This window comes from Bos indicus x Bos taurus, chromosome 2 (genome assembly GCF_003369695.1).
Source record: "Bos indicus x Bos taurus breed Angus x Brahman F1 hybrid chromosome 2, Bos_hybrid_MaternalHap_v2.0, whole genome shotgun sequence".
In the NCBI taxonomy this organism is placed as follows: Eukaryota; Metazoa; Chordata; class Mammalia; order Artiodactyla; family Bovidae; genus Bos; species Bos indicus x Bos taurus.
The window spans coordinates 26,471,141-26,489,942 of NC_040077.1; the positions used below are offsets into that span (position 1 = coordinate 26,471,141).

The following is an 18,802-nucleotide window of genomic DNA, read 5'->3' on the forward strand; positions in this document are numbered from 1 at the left end:
AATGTGTGTAGATTTACCATTACAGCTTTTCTCTCATTCCAGAATCTCCTCCTCAAATTTCTAGCTATTTTGTCACTTGGCCCAAATAGAATCTGCCATCATTGTCCAGTAATCTGCATGTTTTCACCACCTGAGCTAGAGGGATAGCAATGCCCTCCAGACAAGAAAGTTATGAACTTGTACTTCTTACCTTCTGATCTACTTTTTCATGAAAAAACACTTCTCAAGCAGTAGCCTGTGCATAGTCATTTACCAATGCTCTGAAATGGCTGACTTTAATAATCAACTTTTCTGTGGAGTTTTGCCCAACCTCATGTGGCCATTATCAGAAGTAGGATCTGCCATATTATTTTGAAGCAAATACCAAATATCATTTTATCAATGTATATTTCAATGTATATATCAGTATCTATCTCTAAAACCCAGGGACTCCTTCAGTTCAATTCAGTCGCTCAGTCGTATCCAACTCTTTGCGACCCCATGACTCACAGCACGCCAGGCCTCCCTGTCCATCACCAACTCCCAGAGTTCACTCAGACTCATGTCCATCTAGTCAGTGATGCCATCCAGCCATCTCATCCTGTCGCCCCCTTCTCCTCCTGCCCCCAATCCCTCTCAGCATCAGAGTCTTTTCCAATGAGTCAACTCTTTGCATGAGGTGGCCAAAGTACTGGAGTTTCACCTTTAACATCATTCCTTCCAAAGAAATCCCAGGGCCCATCTTCAGAATGGACTGGTTGGATCTCCTTGCAGTCCAAGGGACTCTCAAGTCTTCTCCAACACCACAGTTCAAAAGCATCAATTCTTCGGCGCTCAGCTTCCTTCACAGTCCAACTCTCACATCCATACATGACCACAGGAAAAACCATAGCCTTGACTAGACGAACCTTTGTTGGCAAAGTAATGTCTCTGCTTTTGAATATGCTATCTAGGTTGGTCATAACTTTCCTTCCAAGGAGTAAGCGTCTTTTAATTTCATGGCTGCAGTCACCATCTGCAGTGACTTTGGACCCCCCCAAAAATAAAGTCTGACACTGTTTCCACTCTTTCCCCATCTATTTCGCATGAAATGATGGGACCAGATGCCATGATCTTAGTTTTCTGAATCTTGAGCTTTAAGCCAACTTTTTCACTCTCCTCTTCCACTTTCATCAAGAGGTTCTTTAGTTCCTCTTCACTTTCTGCCATAAGGGTGGTGTCATCTGCATATCTGAGTTTATTGAGATTTCTCCCGGCAATCTTGATTCCAGCTTGTACTTCTTCCAGCCCAGCATTTCTCATGATGTACTCTGCATAGAAGTTAAATAAGCAGGGTGACAATATACAGCCTTGACGAACTCCTTTTCCTATTTGGAACCAGTCTGTTGTTCCATGTCCAGTTCTAACTGTTGCTTCCTGACCTGCATATAGGTTTCTCAAGAGCAGGTCAGGTGGTCTGGTATTCCCATCTCTTGAAGAATTTCCCACAGTTTATTGGGATCCACACAGTCAAAGGCTTTGGCATAGTCAATAAAGCAGAAATAGATGTTTTTCTGGAACTCTCTTGCTTTTTTGATGATCCAGCGGATGTTGGCAATTTGGTCTCTGGTTCCTCTGCCTTTGCTAAAACCAGCTTGAACATCTGGAAGTTCACGGTTCACCTATTGGTGAAACCTGGCTTGGAGAATTTTGAGCATTACTTTACTAGCGTGTGAGATGGGTGCAATTGTGCGGTAGTTTGAGCATTCTTTGGCATTGCCTTTCTTTGGGATTAGAATGAAAACTGACCTTTCCCAGTCCCGTGGCCACTGCTGAGTTTTCCAAATACGCTGGCATATTGAGTGCAGCACTTTCACAGCATCATCTTTCAGGATTTGAAATAGCTCAACTGGAATTCCATCACCTCCACTAGCTTTGTCTGTAATGATGCTAAGGCCCACTTGACTTCACATTCCAGGATGTCTGGCTCTAAGTGAGTGGTCACAGGATTGTGATTATCTTGGTTGTGAAGATCTTTTTTGTACAGTTCTTGTGTGTATTCCTGCCACCTCTTCTTAATATCTTCTGCTTCTGTTAGGTCCATACCATTTCTGTCCTTTATTGAGCCCATCTTTGCATGAAAAGGCTCTTCAGAATTAACATAATCACAATTGTTATCACATCTAAAACATTCAAAAAAATGTAACATTTAACATTCAGTGTTTTCTCAATTTCCACCAGATTGTCTCATCAATTATTTAGTTTTTTGAGGATGAAACAGGGTCCATATATTCTATTAGGCTGATTGATATATCTTTCAAATTTCTTGTAACCTGTAACTCTTCCTTCATCCCCATCCTTCTTGTTCTTATTCTCCTTGTCTTGTTTATCTTGCAATTTGTTGAAGGAACTGGGTTTCTCGTCTTTTATTATAGTCTGGATTTTGTGGGCAGCCATGCAGGGTAGTATAGTTCCTTACATTTCATGCGAAATCCAAGGTAAGTCAGATTCAGGCTGTTTTTTGCTGAAAATCCCTCATAATTGGTGTGTATTTCCACTAGGAGGCATGTGATGACTGTCATCTTACTTTCTGTGATACAAGCAGACTTTGGTGATTGTTACCTAGATTTAATTCATAGGTGGCAAAATGTATTTTCTCCTTCCTTCTCATTGATTGCTTAAGTTTTCAAATAAATTTTCATGATCGGCAATTGGTTTCCCTTAAATATAATTTTAAAAGACAGGATAAATATTTGATTTTCACTTGAGTTTTCAAATAATTAGCTCTCTAACATCTCCTAAGGTATTTGTTACTTTACCTGCCATGTGATGATTTTTAGGATTTTAAACCAATCAATATTTTACAAATCTGTATTTGATGTATATAAAGTTTGAGGTACCAGTCATATGATCATTATGGTTATCCTTTCCTTCCACTCTCATTTCCTTTCTGTACTTAAAATACGTTTATCCCTGTTCCCTCAGTGTTTCTACAAAACTGCTACCCAGTCAGTTTATCCCAGTTGCTCCTTGTCAAGATCCCAAATTTCAGCATTTTACCATTGCTAAGACAGCTTTTAGCCTTTTTTAAAAATTCCTAATGTTATTTAATGTCATTTTCTATTTTTTCAAACTCCTGGTGTCTGTCCCTATTCAACAAATAGCATAAAAGTCCTAGTGTTGAAATACAGCATTCTAATAAAAATTTGGTATTTTATATTGAATACAAAATAGTTGTTCTATTTCATCACAAATTTCAGTTTATGATTTTAAGCTGAAGTGTCTGGTTACTGATTTTGAAAAATATTTGCATGAATGTTATAATAATATATTCACAAGTGATTTTTTTTATAAACTCAGCACTTCTTAAAATGCATACAATGAAAAGCTGTCAACCAAAATATAGAAATCTTTAAAAAGCCATTAGTCACTTCGTGTAATATAAACAGTTTTTGTAAATTATAAAAAGAAAAAAATGAAATGCTAGTAAACTAGTTTTTGATAGGTTGCTTATTCTACCTAGTTTCTGATCAACCTACATTGATAAATGTCACCTGTCCAACTTGAGATTCTTAGGAAACAGAGAATGTAACTAGTTTACCTTAATTCAGATCTTCATTGGAGATTGAATCTTACGTGGCTGGGCCACATGGTGCACGTGGCTGGTTTGGGATAGAAGGTTTGGATGCATCCTTTCAGGACAGCGGATGGACTGGGACAGTGATTGGTATGCCTTCTATACTTGTGAAGAAACACACCTTATAATTGGTAGAAACGGGCTTTTAAACTTGGTTATTTTAATCTTAATTTCATGCTATATTATTTGAAGATGTACAATCACATAGTAAGATAAGCTTCACTGAGCCACTGCTTTGAACATATTGTGAGAAGCATGGGAGAATTTCTGAAATAAATTATGTAGTTAAGTCAGGACTTGTCAAATGTCAATGAATTTAAAAGCTCTATCTACAACTTCATATGCTATGTGTGTTTAGAAAATTGACCAATTTTCTAAACACATCAGTATGTAATTATATTTTCTCTTTCCCAAACAGGCCAAACATAAGTTTAATGCACTGCAAGCAAAACAAGCAGAATCAGAGTACTGCAGACTTACTGAAGCACTTGTGGCTGAAAAGGAGAAGGAATTTCAGGATTATGCCAGAGAAGTAATCGAATCTGAATCTGAATCGACAAAGAAATATATTTATCCTCTTGTAAAAGCTGTACAGGAAGGACCTGGAGGTGGCCGTGGACCAGTTTTAGTGGACAGAGGTGGATTAAGACCCAGCTATCAGGCAAATGATACCACTGGAGTCCAGCTCCCTTTTTATAACTCTCAGGGATCGAAATATAATAATTTTCAAAAGTCTAAGGGAAGGCTAGGTTTTACATGGTAGAAAAAAGTTTATTTTTAAGATTAAGAAGACTAATTTGTAGCTAATCTGAGCTACACACTCAAGTGAATTATATGGTTATAATTTGTTAATAAAGCTGCTTTTCATCTAAGTACAATTATGTCTGACCTAATTGATTCTTCCCCACTCAAGATTAACTCCGATTCTCTTTTTTATTCTGATAAAAGATATATACAACAAAATGTATAATTATAGCTATTTAAGAATATTCAGTGGCATTAAGTATATCCATAATATTTTACAACCATTACCATTTATCTAGTTCCACAAGTTTTTCATTGTTCCAAATGGAAACCTGTTATCTGTACCTGTTAGTACACAACTGTTCTAATCCACTAATTTGATAAAGCACAGCTAAAACCTGTGGCAAAGATGTAAACTGGAACTAAAACATTTCGGGTTACTGAGAGGTCTTGGGGGTGGGGGAGGTGTAAAAATTATGAATCAGCACTACTTAAAAAGAAATACAGTATTACATTAGGAAATATGTTTAGGAAAGAAACCTAGAAAGCAATGAAAATAGAAAACACAAAGTGAAACTAAAAGTATTTTAATACATAAATCTGTACAGTCCATATGACACACTCACATTTTACATATTCTCCTGGCTTAATAAAACATTTAAAAACACTCCAGAATTTGAAAATTTAATAATATTCACCTACTAACACATATAAATCACTGAATGGTCAAAATGTTTTTATTTAAGCATGTATATGTTCAGTGACTCTCAAGTTAACTAGGTTCATTTTCCCTAAAGATGTCTAATTTAAATTAAAAAAAAAAAAGAAACCAAAACTAGACAGTATGTTTTATAAAACTTAGTTAACGTTTATATGGCTTTATAATGGTGTTATATTAAAACTAGCAGGCACAGAATATAATACAATGTTCCCACTGCTGAGAAATTTGGAGGAATTAAAAAGCAAATGTAGCATTCCAGTAGATAGTAATTCCATGTATAACCTTAAAAGTTTGCTGAGGCAAAAGACACCTTGCAACATGAAGCATTATGATTAAACAATTACACTAAAACTTATCCCTAAACCTGGAAATTGTCACTGCTGGCTAAATTCTTAAAAGAAGTTCACTACTGTTAAAACTCTGCTCAGTTTTTTCCCAGTACAATTTCTGTATCCTTATGGGTAAAATAAAAGTATTAAATGATTTATTTCATTATTAGCTTTTAATAAAAATAAAGTCCAAATAAACTAATACAATCAATAATTTAAAAAATACAAAACAAACCATTTGATAGTATAGTTTATTTAATACAATGTTTTAACTATAAAAGTTGATACAGTTTCAGAGTTTAAATTCTGTAAAATGCAGTTTGCATAAAACAGTTTAACAGTTACTAGACTAATGATAAGAGAAGCAGCATTTTGAAACTAATTATACAACTGCAACAAGTTTTATTCCTAAATTTCATTAAAAAAATATACATCACAGTGACTTTTGAGCTAGGAAAAGAAGTACATTTTAACCTCATTTGTTTTTCCCTTCCACAAAGAGAGCAGCCACAACTTTTAACATCCTCACATACAAATACCCAATTAATTTATCCTTCAAAATACTATAAACACACAAAGGGGGAAACAAAATATACAGCACGTGCTTTTGGTAAACATAGGTATTTGCTTGAAAAAGGTGGTGGGGAAACACACCAATCAATTCCACCATTCCCCCTGTACATGAAAACAAACAAATCCCCTAACAACTCCCTTCTTCAACCTTCCTGGTGGAATTTTAAAAAATTTGTGATTTTTCTTTTCCTTTCATATTTACTTGTTGTGTCACAACACAGGCCAGAATTTACATTTGCCTCAATCCTTTAATGGCAGCTGGGAACTCACTATTAGCCAATGTTCCACTGCTGGAGTTCAGTTTTTAAACAAGAATTTGTAGCAAAACAGATCTTTTCACAATAGAACGGGTTAAAACCTACTACCCTTGGGGAGTCTATTCAACAGTAAATGTTGGAATACCAAACTGAACGATTACAGCAAATACAACCAAAGAGAGACAGAAAACAGCCCATTTCATGTTTCTTTGTAACAATGATATGGTGTATATTTAAAGTACCTTCTACTGAAGGTAAAGGAAACAAATTTCTATAGACATCTACTATAAAAGTTCAAAGTGTGATTACCAAAAAAAAAACATCAACTGCCACCTAGAGTAGAGCAAAATCAACTACTAAAAAATATACTGATTTGTTCCACTCACGAACTTGAAAACAAATTAGAACTGCCAATTAATATTACTACTCAAAATACCAGAACACCAATGTGTTCCTATCCCCAATATTAAAGAAAATTTTACTTTTCAGTTTCATATTTTCTACTGGGCACAAGAATCAAAGGCCATTAGGCAAAGCTGAGATGAGTTAATATTACATTTGTGCAAAGATAGATTTTTATAAGACAAATTCTTTGAAATTTCTGTGAGGGATCTGATTAAGACAACTTAGAAACTATCATGCTCTATGAACTCTCTTAACTATAGTTTTTAAATGTTTTAAAGCAACCTGGTATCTTCCCTACAAGCTCATTAACATTAATCTCTCTGCAGTGTCAATTCTGTGGTAGATGATTTACACAGAAAAAGAATTCACAGGAAATAATCATAAAAATTTTTTCATTTCTCAGGTATTGCCAACCAGGCAATAAAAACAAACTAAAAATCTTTAAATGGATTTAAATCCGCTTAAAGATGTTTGAGTTTACAGTTTACCTCAAAGTAACTATGATACCAATTTGGCAGGAAACAAATAGTTGACTTTTAGGAAAAGAGTTGTTCAAAGTAAAAAGTAAGGATTGCACAACTATTAAAAAGGTAATGAAAGAATTACTTGATTAGTGCAGTATTCAGATGCAAAGGCAGATGTATGGTTAATGCTGTTTGATCATTTTCTAAATGTTATTTACATTCTGAAAATAAAATCTAGCTGATTGTCATCTTTCACTTCAACTCCTTCACCATACCTCACTGTAAAAACAGCTAACAGTTTTTATAGGTCTAGAAATAATGCTTAGCATGGAATTGCTTCTTTGATAACCAAAATAGAATATTACTTAAAGCAATTACTAGCTTCCCCGCCCTGTGGTTACTTATCTGTAATTCTTGGTAGATAAAAGTTCTGGGATCAGACAACATACAAGTATTTTTTAATTAGCATGGATTTTCTTTTTTTGTTGTTCTTATTAGAAATCCTTTCTTAAACAGCACCTTTCTTGAAGCTCAAATAGTTTATAACAAAAACTTTTTAAATGCAGTTCACTGAATTTAAGACAAGCAAAAACTAATTTAAAATATATAACACATTATACAGCTTGGGGACTCAGGACTCAATTATCTCTAAGGTTTGTGATAAAAATCTCTAAGCAATCAATCACCCTGGATTATCATAAACATCTATTACTTTTATCATTAGGAAAAAGATTCAGTAAGACCCTGATATGGATATTTGTTTCAGGAAATCCAAACAATCTTATAATCATCACCCTATTCATTACGTAAGTATCATTACTGTATTAATCAATAATGGGAAGTATTATATTAATAAGCATTGCTTTGCTCAGTACAAATAGCATGAGTAGCTACTGGATTTACCAAGGAGCTACCTGGTAATAAGTAGCTATAAGTATCAAATAAGGGATAAGTAAGTAGCTATTTGACACTACTGACAAATATTAAAGTACAAAACACTCTAAAGGCAACTACTAATTGGAATTCTGAAATTTCTTTTCAAATGAGGCAGGTTTTGTGTTTACTGGATGTTCAGTATTCTATTTAGAAGAGAAATTACAGAATAAAAGGCCACACATCACTAAAATAGCAATATACAACACACAAACTTCTAAATGGACTTTGGATATCTTTAGTGTTTAACTCTGTAAGCTATCAAATTTTGCCACTTTCTACTCTAATCTATGTGGCAATGTTATACATGCCAAGTTAAAATGATTAATAGTAATGATACAAAGCCACCTGAAGAAAAAGAAATCAGAGTCATAAACATGCTACAGCCTGTGATACATATATAAAAGAGATGCATTTTCTTGCCAGTTGAAACTCAGTTATGAGACTTAGAGAGGTCAGTTCAAGTTAAAAAAAAAAAAACAAACCAACAACCATGCAAGGTTAACACTGAACTCTAGGTTAGTGGCCAAAAAGAGAACTCTCATAAGTTAATGTGTCAGTACCAACAATTTTTAGAATTTGTCTAACAAAGACCTGCACGAGTGGTACGTTTTAGTGAGGAAAATATTTTTTCATTTTAGAGAAGGGCAGTGACAATAACAATTACAGAACATTCGCCAAAAGCAAGGTTCATCTCTTCAGACCAAAAGCAACACAAAATTGAGAATTACAACCTGATCGTCAAGGTATAGTTCTTGTTAGATGCTGTATAACAGCAACTCAAGCCCAATCAGTACATCAACTGAAAAAAATACTCAACTATATCTATAGACAGTTGATAAAACAGGAAAAATAAGAAACAAGCTACTGGTAGCGCTATAAAGAATAACATATGAAGTGCAATATAAATATTTTAAAGCACAAATTACTATAAAATCAAAAGTGATGACTTATATCTCAAGTTATTAGGGGCCCACTTCTGTATAATTAAAAGCTGCTGTTGCAAGCCTCTATTATAAATGCAATCAAAAAATCTATATATAAGATTTCTTCTACCAAGTGGCTTTTCTAAGGTTACTTTAATCATGAAAAACACAAGCTTCTATAATAATGTATTCCAACAATCAGTTATCCTTCTTTCCAATTGGCTGATCACACAAATTAGGGTATAGAAGAACATGTTTGCTACTGGCTGATTGTTGCAACACAAAAATGCATACATGAAATAGTTAAACATAGCACACAGCATTACACCAAAGTGTTTTTATCATTTCAAGTTTATTAAAACTTTAGCAGTACAAATTATCCAGGCTGCAGATTATCAAAAGATCAACTCAAAAAGTCCACATTGGAAAAAAAAAAGACAAACAACCCCAAAACAATGAAAAGAAAAAAACAACATAAGGAAGATCATCACCAAGTCTCTAAAACTTAAAATCTGAGACAGAATGGACATAAGAAGTTTATATAACTCACTCATCCACTTTTGTCTTCATCTGTTCCAGGGCTTGATTCATGATCAAATTTTTTATTTTTATCATGTGTGTGGTCATTTTCTTGACCCTTTGATTTTTGGTTTTCTTTTTCCACTGAGGATCTGGTCTTCTCATCCTCCTTATTTTTCAAAGTGGAGAACTTTAATTCATTGTCCTGACTACTTTGTTTCACTTTTGAGAATGGACTTTGATCTCTATCTGCCTTTTTTTCCCTATTACTATTTGAACTACTATGATCACGATTTTTAGAGTACATTCTCTTCTCACCCTCAGAATTCTCTTTTCTGTGTGAACTTCTACTTTCTTGGTTTCTGTATTTTTCCTTGTTTCTGCTTTGACTTTCTTCTCTCTCCGAGCTCCGTGAATCTCTCCTCCTCCTCCTCCTATCTTTACTTCTTGATCTTCCTGGCGTCGCTCTTCTCTCTCGGCTCCGTGACCTTCCTCTTCTCCTGTACTCCTGTTCTCTGTATCTATGATGCTCCTTGCTTCTGCTGCGGTCTCGGTCATGGCTTCTGGAGCGCACTCTTCTGCTCCTGTCCCTACTTCTGCTTCGCTCCTTTGTTCTACTGTTGTAACTGTGTTTGCTTTTAGTCATATCACGTTCTCTACTCCTAGACTGTGCACGTCTGTCTTTGTCCTTACTTTTATTATGATCATGCTCATTGTTTTTGGATTCTAACTGTTTAGATTTCTCTTTACTTCTACTCCTTTCCTGTTCTTTTCCTTTAGAATCAGGTTTTTCTTTTTCTTTAACATTCTCATGATCCCTTTCTTTACTCCTTGACTTCATCCTCTTTTCTTCATGTCTATTATGCTTTGTGTCTCTTTCCTTACTTTTGGATTTTTCTTTGCTCTTACTCCTACTTTTTGATTTGGCCCTTTTCTTTACCTTGTTCTTATATTTATCATCTTTTTCTGAATTTCTTCTGATTTCTCTTTCTTTGCTGTTAGATTTATGGTCTTTAACTTTCTTTTCCTTTTCACTTTTCCTGTTTGGACTCTCAGACACATGCCTATGATCAGTTATTTTTTTCTCTTTTACTCTAACTGGGCTTCTTTGATTTTCTTTTATTTCATTTAACTCACTCCTAAAAAATGAAGAAAAAAAGTTTTTGGGAGACTTTATTAGCTGAAATGATATTCTATTTTCCTTAAGATTTTCAGAAACAACTGAAATGACTCTAAATAAAATAATTTAAAATAGTTAAAAAAATACTTATTACCACATTTGTAATAAGAGTTAAATCTTACTTATCCCCTTTAATCCATCTTTCACCACTTGATACTCTCATTCTTTGAGCTCTCTGCATCTCCTGCCTCCAATGTGGAGGAGTCTCACTACGTCTGAAACGATCCCTTGATCTGGATCTAGAAGGAGTTCGATAACGCTTTAAAAAAATAGAGGGGAAAAAAATTAACATATTAAAACATGAAAGTATTACAACAGTTGCTAAAGTGTATGTGCTTTTAGGTTTCAAAAAATGTCTGATATTTCCATGCCCTCTAAAATAACTAAACTCTCCCAATTTTCAGGTAGGAAATCAATGAGGCATGACATGGTTTGATATCTGTTTCCACTGCTAATGAAACGTGTGCTTATCTATTCTTGTTTTAAATAATTCTTGGGTTTAAGTTCTAAAAGAGTAAATATTGACAGCTATAACCCACATCAACAAAAGCTCTTTTAAATCTTCCATCATTTTTAAGAGTGTAAAGAGGTCCTAAGACAAAAAAGTTTAAGAACTGCCATGAGACCAGTTAGGAAGCCATTTATAGTTCAGAGAATATATAATGGTGAATTGAACAAAGACAGTAGGAGTGGAACCTGAGGGAAGTAGATGGATTTCAACATATCTGAGAGGTTGAACTAACAGGATTTGGCAACAGATAAGTTATAAATGGTAGAAAAGAAAGATGAGAAATAAAATGATTCTTGGGCTTCAGGTTTAAGTAACTGCACAAGTGGAGGTGTTGATCACTGAGACCAGGAACGTAAAGGAGGGTCAGGCCTGAAGAAGAAGAGTGCTTATGCTCAACACTGTAAATGCTGAGTTTGAAGTGTCCACTAGGCATCTAAACGGTCATCAAAGAAGGCTCTGGTACCAGAAAAGCAGATGAAAAACTGAGTTTTCAGTGCATAGGTACCCAGTGAAATTACGAGAGTGATGAGATTGCCCAAGAAGCAAATACAGAGTGAGAAGAGTTAGCACTCTAAGGTACTACAATATTTAAAGATCAGGCAGAGGAGTATGAACTGGCATTGGAAATTTAAGATAGACTAGCCAGAGACAGGAACAAAAGACAATGGAAGTAAAGGAGAAAGAGTATTACAAGGAGGGAGATTAACAAAGACAAAGACTGAGGGATCCACTGGATTTTGTGACATGGAACTGACCATAAAGCAAGTGCTGTTTTCAGGAGAACGGCAGAAGACAACCTGAAATGACTAAGGAACAAGTAGGAAGTGAAGAAATAATATACTAAGTATAGCCTCGTTTGTTAAAAGGTTGCAAACACAAGAAGATATTTAAATTCTGAAGAGGAGAATCCAGTGAAGAAAAAGGGTATGAGATGTTAAGAATAGGATTTTTAATAAGAGTAGACACACAGTGGTCAGGAAGTAACAAAGAGGCACAAGAAAAACCTCAATCTCATTTTATACCATGTACATGTAAAATCCATTAACATCTCGTAGACTTTCAGCATAGAAGAACCAACACAAAGAAGTACTATAAAAAGAGAACATACAATTCAATATCCACATCTACTCTAAATTTTAACTACTTATGTGAAAAAAAAAAATTAAACACTCCAAGATTTAAGATAAATGCAATATTATCAGGATTTCTGGGAAAATAAGCACCTACCCTTGGTCCTCTTCCTTTAATTTTCCTGCCAGACCTAGTAACTAAAAGTCGTCTCTGGTATGAAGGAGGCTGGGAGTTAGGTAGATTACTAGAAGGAAGCAAAAGGAAAATTAAAACACATTATATAATAAAAATAAATCTGGAGAACATAGCTCTATTAATCTAAATGAATAAACTTAAAATAGTGGTTCTCAACGAGAAATATTATCAGTTTTAGTAGGTATTTGATAAAGTAGGGGAGCATTTTAACAACTTTCAATGATGAGAGGGTGCTACTGGCACTGAGTGACCACAAGTCAGGAATGCGAGAATCCTGTAATGCATGAGGATGAACAACTATTCTGTTCCCAAATGCCAACTGTGTTCTGTTGAGACATACTGTTACATAATCTTTTTGAAGATCAAGTCAACTTGATAGTGCTAAGCAACATGAAAAAACGTGGAGTAGGCTGTATGCTGTTAAGAGAACAATTTTAAAGCTCTCTGATTCTAAAGTACCTCATTATCCTACCAGCAGTTATTCACTGGTGATAAAACTATGGATAAGTGCAACTGATGTGAATTAAACAGAGAACACTTGGTCTGAATTAGAAAAATATTTAATATCATGCTTTATATAAAAAAGGGAAACTACTTATTTTCAAATAATAATACGAATATTAGCACTAACATTCATGTATGCTATATTTGAAAATGCATTTTAAAGTAGTTCAAATATTTTCTCCTTAATATTTATTTCCTTATAAACATCCTTTCCTAACAGTTGAGTAAACTCAATTCAATCCATCAAAATTAACACAATTCAAGTAACCAAGATTTATTTTTATATTTTTACTGTATTGTGAAAATACAGGGGGAATGAGCAGATTTTTATCACTTTTATGTTATTTCTGATCATAAATAAGAGAAAGATATCCATCTTTTTTTCCTATTTTTGGACATAATTATTAAAATGATACATAAAGAACCAACAGAACTACTAATTCTAATAATGTGAATTATGTAGAAAAATTTTCAAAGTACTTGAATATACTATCAATTTTCAATACCACAATATTGTAAATCAGGCAAGGAAAACAGCATTTTCTCCCACCAGACAAAATGAAACATAAGGGTTCTTATTTGCTTAAAAATTTAAGGTATATAAATAACAGAGTAAAACATTTGTTTTACATGGAATTCGTCTGGAAATGCCATTTAACATACCTTTTTGCTATTTGTAGTGCTTTTTTTAAAAGTTACTTTTATTTAAAAATCTGTCTAAATTAAGTCAATTTTATCTTTTCAGCTGTGTGACTGGCAAAAAGGAGCTTTGCTAACACTATCCAATTAAAAAATTTCAATCTTAGGACAAGGTCACCAATTAAATCTTATCTAAAATTTTTAAAACTGTTGCTTTTTTTTTTTTAAAGAAAGGGTCTGTGGTAGAGAATGAAGGGTCTTTGTAAAATAAACATATTGACATACCATTCTCTCTCTCTCTCTCTCTCCCTGTTCTTCCTTTCCTTTTCATCAGCTTTAGGAGGACTTTTTCTCATTAGGAATCTGTTTTCAGGTATTGGAGGGATTTCTTCTGGACGGACAGTAGACTGGGGTTGTGCTTCAAGATTTTCAGCCTCACTTTCACTAGATGCACTTAAAAGAAATACACAAACAAGTTCCATTTGGTTATTATGTACCCACCTCAATTTCCCAATTGTTGGTCTTTCTTTCCTTTGTAAATATTCCATCTATCTATCATCCGGTCCCCTACTGCTGACCAAAGATGCAGTTACATGGGGAAAATACTCGTTCCTCTGACAAACCAACCTAAAACCCAAACCAAATGTATCTATTATCACATTCTCAAAAAATACTTTCCTTTAAAATGGAACCCAAATATTCCATATGCACTGCACTGATAAATTTAAAATACTTTAAAATACAGGTAAAGAAACTGCTTTAGAGGCAACGGGTTTATGAAGATGAGCTTTAGTACAAAGACAGATTTTTTTCAGACACAACAGAAAAGAAAGTAAATATGCTGACATAATCTGCTTTATGCTATCACAGGAGAAAAGAAAAGGAAAACACTCATTGGTTTCCTACAGTTCTTACTAATTTTAAATTCCCTCCATAAAATACAAATGTATCTAATCAAAAAAGTCATTGAGTTCCTACAAAATGAACTGAATGATTTTGTTGAAAATTGAAATGTACCCAAATTTAATCTATAGACTATAGAATATCAGAATGGTCTTATATGTCATCCGATGAAGTATTTCTATTTTCATGTACCATATAATTGATTCAATATCCCAATAGGTTTATATATAAACAGAAGGTAATTAGAATACAAAGACAGTACTATAAAAGTAAATTAAGACCTTTTCTTGCTTTTCTTTCGCTTCTTCTTCTCTTTCTTGTGTTTACGAGAATTTTTCCTATGTTTCTTCTTTCTTTTTTTTGACTTCTCTTCAGAAGCACTTTCAGAATCAGAAGAATCAGAAGAGGACTGAGAATCGCTTGAGCTGTCTGAGTCACTGGATGATGAGGAGGAGGAAGAAGATGACTTATGCCTTTTCTTTTCTTCTTTCTTAGCTTTAATAAAAAGCAAAATGGTTCGATCAACACTTTTTAGACAAACTTTGTCAGAGGAAATTTAGATTTTTTTTTTGGCAGATTCTCCAAGTCCAGTATTTAACACTTAGTTCATCCAGCTATTTGAACTGAGCAGAACAGGAAAGGAGTTAAGACTCAAGATTAGAATCCAGACCTTCAGATTCATGGGATTCCCAGATGGCTCAGTGATAAAGAATCCACCTGTCAATGTAGGAGACGTCAGAGACATGGGTTCGATCCCTGGGTCAGGAAGATCCCCTAGAGAAGGAAATGGCAACCCACTCCAGTATTCTTGCCAGGAAAATCCCATGGACAGAGCAGCCTGGTGGGCTACAGTCCATGGGGTCACACAGAGTCGGGCATCACATGCGCATACGCACACACCCACCAGATTCATGGGTCTGAGTTATATCTATAAAGAATTTTGGAAAAGTTAACAGGTAAAAACACTAAACCAAGTCAATTTCAGAATTAGCTGAATAACATTTTAAGCACAGAAGTAACACTCAAGAATCTCAGATTCAAATATTTGTATAGTTTTCAACTTTTTCTCTTATTATCAATATTGGAAGCAGAACTGTAGGAGAGAAGAAGTAACAGAAAAAATACTTTGCATGAATGTGGAAAGGTAAGAAACATGATTCCATTGGAATGGGCTTATTCAATGCCTGAGCATCCCTCTAATGATTAGAGCCTGTGCTCACCAACAAGAGAAGCCCCCACATGCTGTATTATATACAGAAAGCCCAATGAAGACCCAGGGAAGCCCCCCAAAAAGTTAAATTTCAAACTGAAATTTTATTTTGGGTTAAACAAAGTTTTAATTTTTAAAAGGGGTCACCAAACTCAAATGATTTAAGGACTAGGAAACTGACACAAATAAGTGAAGTTAATCAGGAATTGGGGAAAGACATGATAGACTGGATTGAGCCTGGGCCACCTAAAAGTATTCTAATTCAAACCATGGTGGATTTAAAGAAGTGAATTCAACTATCCAATTAAAACAGGGGCAGGGGGGGTTTCTCTGATGATCCAGTGGTTGAGAATACTTCTGCCAAAGCAGGGGACATGGGTTTGATCCCTACTCTGGGAAGATCCTACATGCGACGTGGCAACTAAGCCCATGAAGCCAGCACTTCAGGGCCCATGAGTCGCAACTACTGAGCATGCGTGCTGCAACTACGGATCTCCACGAGCCGCGAGCTTGTGCTCCCCAACAAGAGAAGCCACCACGACGATAATCCTGCACACCACGACGGAGTAGCCCCACTCACAACGAGAGAAAGTCCTTGCGCAGCAATGAACACTCAAACAGCCAAAACAAAACAAAACAGCATCTGATCAATTTTCTAGGTCTAACTACAAAGTTATATGAAACAGAAGCACAGAAGAAACACATTACATAATACAATGATGCAAGTAGTAAAATTCAGCGTGTGCAACAGTAGGAAAGAAACCCTACAGGTAAAATGACCTAGCTTGTTCAACAAATAAATCTCAAGAAAACATAAAAAGAAATGGTGGGAGAATCTATGAAAAACAAACCAAAAAATTACAAGACCAATCCAAATGCTTGAACCTGATTTGGATTCAAACCCAAACATCAAAAAAGTTAACATTTATAAACTTAGAAATGTGAACACTGTAAAGATTTTTTACATTTAGGAATATATGTGTATATGCCTGCATATGCTTACTTTTTTTAGAAGAGTCACCTTTTAGAGATAAATAGTGAAAAACTTATCAATAAAAACATTATGCTTAGAATTTGCTCCAAACAGGAAATGGAAAAGTGGCCAAGGACAGGAAACATGAAATTGGTCATAAATTAATTGGTAAAGCTGGGTAATGAACATGGTGATTTGTTATACTATTTCAACCACTCTAGTAAATGTTAATATTTTCCATAATTTAAAAAATCAAAGAGGACAAAAAATCTACCTTTGGGACTGACTACTGGCTGTCTGTTTACTGACCTTAACTGAAAGGGTTCACAGTTGCTTTGCAACCTTTCTGTGTTCCCCTCTCAGGAACACCTGAGGATTTGGCACTGGACCAAATGATTCTTGAAACTTTTTTTAATGAATTTAGTGGCTTAAAACAACAACTATTTATTATTTCTCACAAATCTAAAGGTCAGCTGAGTGGCTCTGCTGAACAGGGCTGAGACCTACTGATTTATTGTTGTTGTTGTTGTTGTTGCCACTTTGTGTGGCATGTGGGATCTTAGTTCCCTGACCAGGATCAAACCCACCCTCCCTGCGTTGGGAGCATGGAGTCTTAACCACTGGACCACCAGGGAAGTTCTAGGGCTCTGGGGATCTTGCTGGGGATTCTTGAAACTCTTAACTCAGAATTTATAGGAGTGCACTGATTTGTAGAGATAAACAAGAATCTACCTAAGTTACTGTACACTTGACCAACGGTTTGTGATTCACCATCAAGATTTAGTAATGATGAGATGCTGCTGCACTGGAGAATGGCAACTAGGTATAAATGCTGAAGGGATACCAGAGATAAAAGCTTCATTAAACTAAGGCAGTCTTTTCTCACCCAATCATGCTTCTCAGGACCATGAACCTATTAATACTAAGCATGAGATGCCCAGGACATATGCAAGCTCTACCTAGAACCAGAGATCTCCACTATGACACTGCTGTTCAAGCTGTGCTGTTTCTTGTCCTGTATCCTTTCATAATGATAAATAAGCTTAATGCTGAGTGAAGCCTGTCTTGTCTCATGAATCCAACTGTTACTCTCATCCCAAGACCACTGTTGCTGGTGAGGCAGAGTGGGTATGTGAAATGAAAAACCTGCTTGCATACACTAAAAACCTGAGGTATGGGATTAGGAGGGAGAATAAAAGTTAAAGAAACCCAAGGAAGGAAATAAATTCATAATGAATATGAGAAACTCTAAATAAAAATATCTTGGACTATATAATATGCAGGCAAAATACAAATATTTCACATAAGCAGAGAAGGGGCTTCCCTGGTACTCAGTGTAAGGAACCTGCCTGCCAATGCAGGAGACATGGGTTCAATCTCTGGGTCAGAAGGATCCCTAGGAGAAGGAAATGGCAACCCACTACAGTATTCTTGCTTGGGAAATCTCAATGGACAGAGAAGCCTGGCAGGCTGAAGGCCATGGGGTCGCAAAGAGCTGAACACAACTTAGTGACTAAACAAGAAGCACAGAATACAGCTGTTAAAATTACTTGACAAAACACAGTCATGCTTTATCCCATGATTAACAAAGCTTTATTCACCAGCTCCAATTCATATTTATTTTACATTGTGATTCTTTCCAGAGAAATACACTGCATGCAGTTGGTTTCTTAAAAAGCAAGCCCAGTCTCCCTATTAAATGATTGAGAATGCAAGTGTTAGTTGCTCACTCGCATCCGCCTCTTTGCGACCCCATGGACTATAGCCTGCCAGTCTCCTCTGCCCATAGAGTTCTCCAGGCAAGAATATTGGAGTGGGTTGCCATCCCCTTCTCTAGGGGATCTTCCCGACCCAGGGATCAAACCCCGATCTCCTGCACTGCAGGCAGATTCTTTACTGTCTGAGCCACCAGGAAAGCCCTCTAAATGTATTAAAAACATTTAAGAAACCATTATTTAGTTTTCACATCACTTTTCACGTAAGCATTTGAGAGAAGCAAAATATCACAACAGTACAGAAGATCAGAAGGAGATTCATAACTATTTTTAGGGCAATATAATCTGCCTGAGATATGGACAGAGATGAGGAAAGGCTTTTCAATGACTACTGTTTTATGCTTTCTAAATTTTGAACAAAACGTATTAACTTTT

At 35.3% G+C, this 18,802-nt stretch overlaps 2 protein-coding genes across 12 annotated transcripts in view; one reads left to right on the top strand and one right to left on the bottom strand.

Annotated features, from left to right (window-relative positions):
• CCDC173 (coiled-coil domain containing 173) overlaps positions 1-7,436 on the top strand; it is a 27,416-nt gene extending 19,980 nt beyond the window's left edge. For both annotated transcript variants that reach the window (XM_027558222.1, XM_027558234.1), the window contains one exon: positions 4,014-7,436. In XM_027558222.1, the coding sequence (XP_027414023.1) occupies positions 4,014-4,358 (345 nt within the window). In that variant the 3' untranslated portion in view covers positions 4,359-7,436. The remainder of the gene's footprint in view (positions 1-4,013) is intronic.
• Positions 4,911-18,802, bottom strand: part of PPIG (peptidylprolyl isomerase G) — a 45,811-nt gene continuing 31,919 nt past the window's right edge. For all 10 annotated transcript variants that reach the window (XM_027558178.1, XM_027558194.1, XM_027558157.1 and 7 more), the window contains 5 exons: positions 14,751-14,964; positions 13,852-14,019; positions 12,385-12,472; positions 10,769-10,905; positions 4,911-10,605 (listed from right to left, as the gene is read on the bottom strand). In XM_027558178.1, coding sequence (XP_027413979.1) covers positions 9,498-10,605; positions 10,769-10,905; positions 12,385-12,472; positions 13,852-14,019; positions 14,751-14,964 — 1,715 coding nt within the window. In that variant the 3' untranslated portion in view covers positions 4,911-9,497. The remainder of the gene's footprint in view (positions 10,606-10,768; positions 10,906-12,384; positions 12,473-13,851; positions 14,020-14,750; positions 14,965-18,802) is intronic.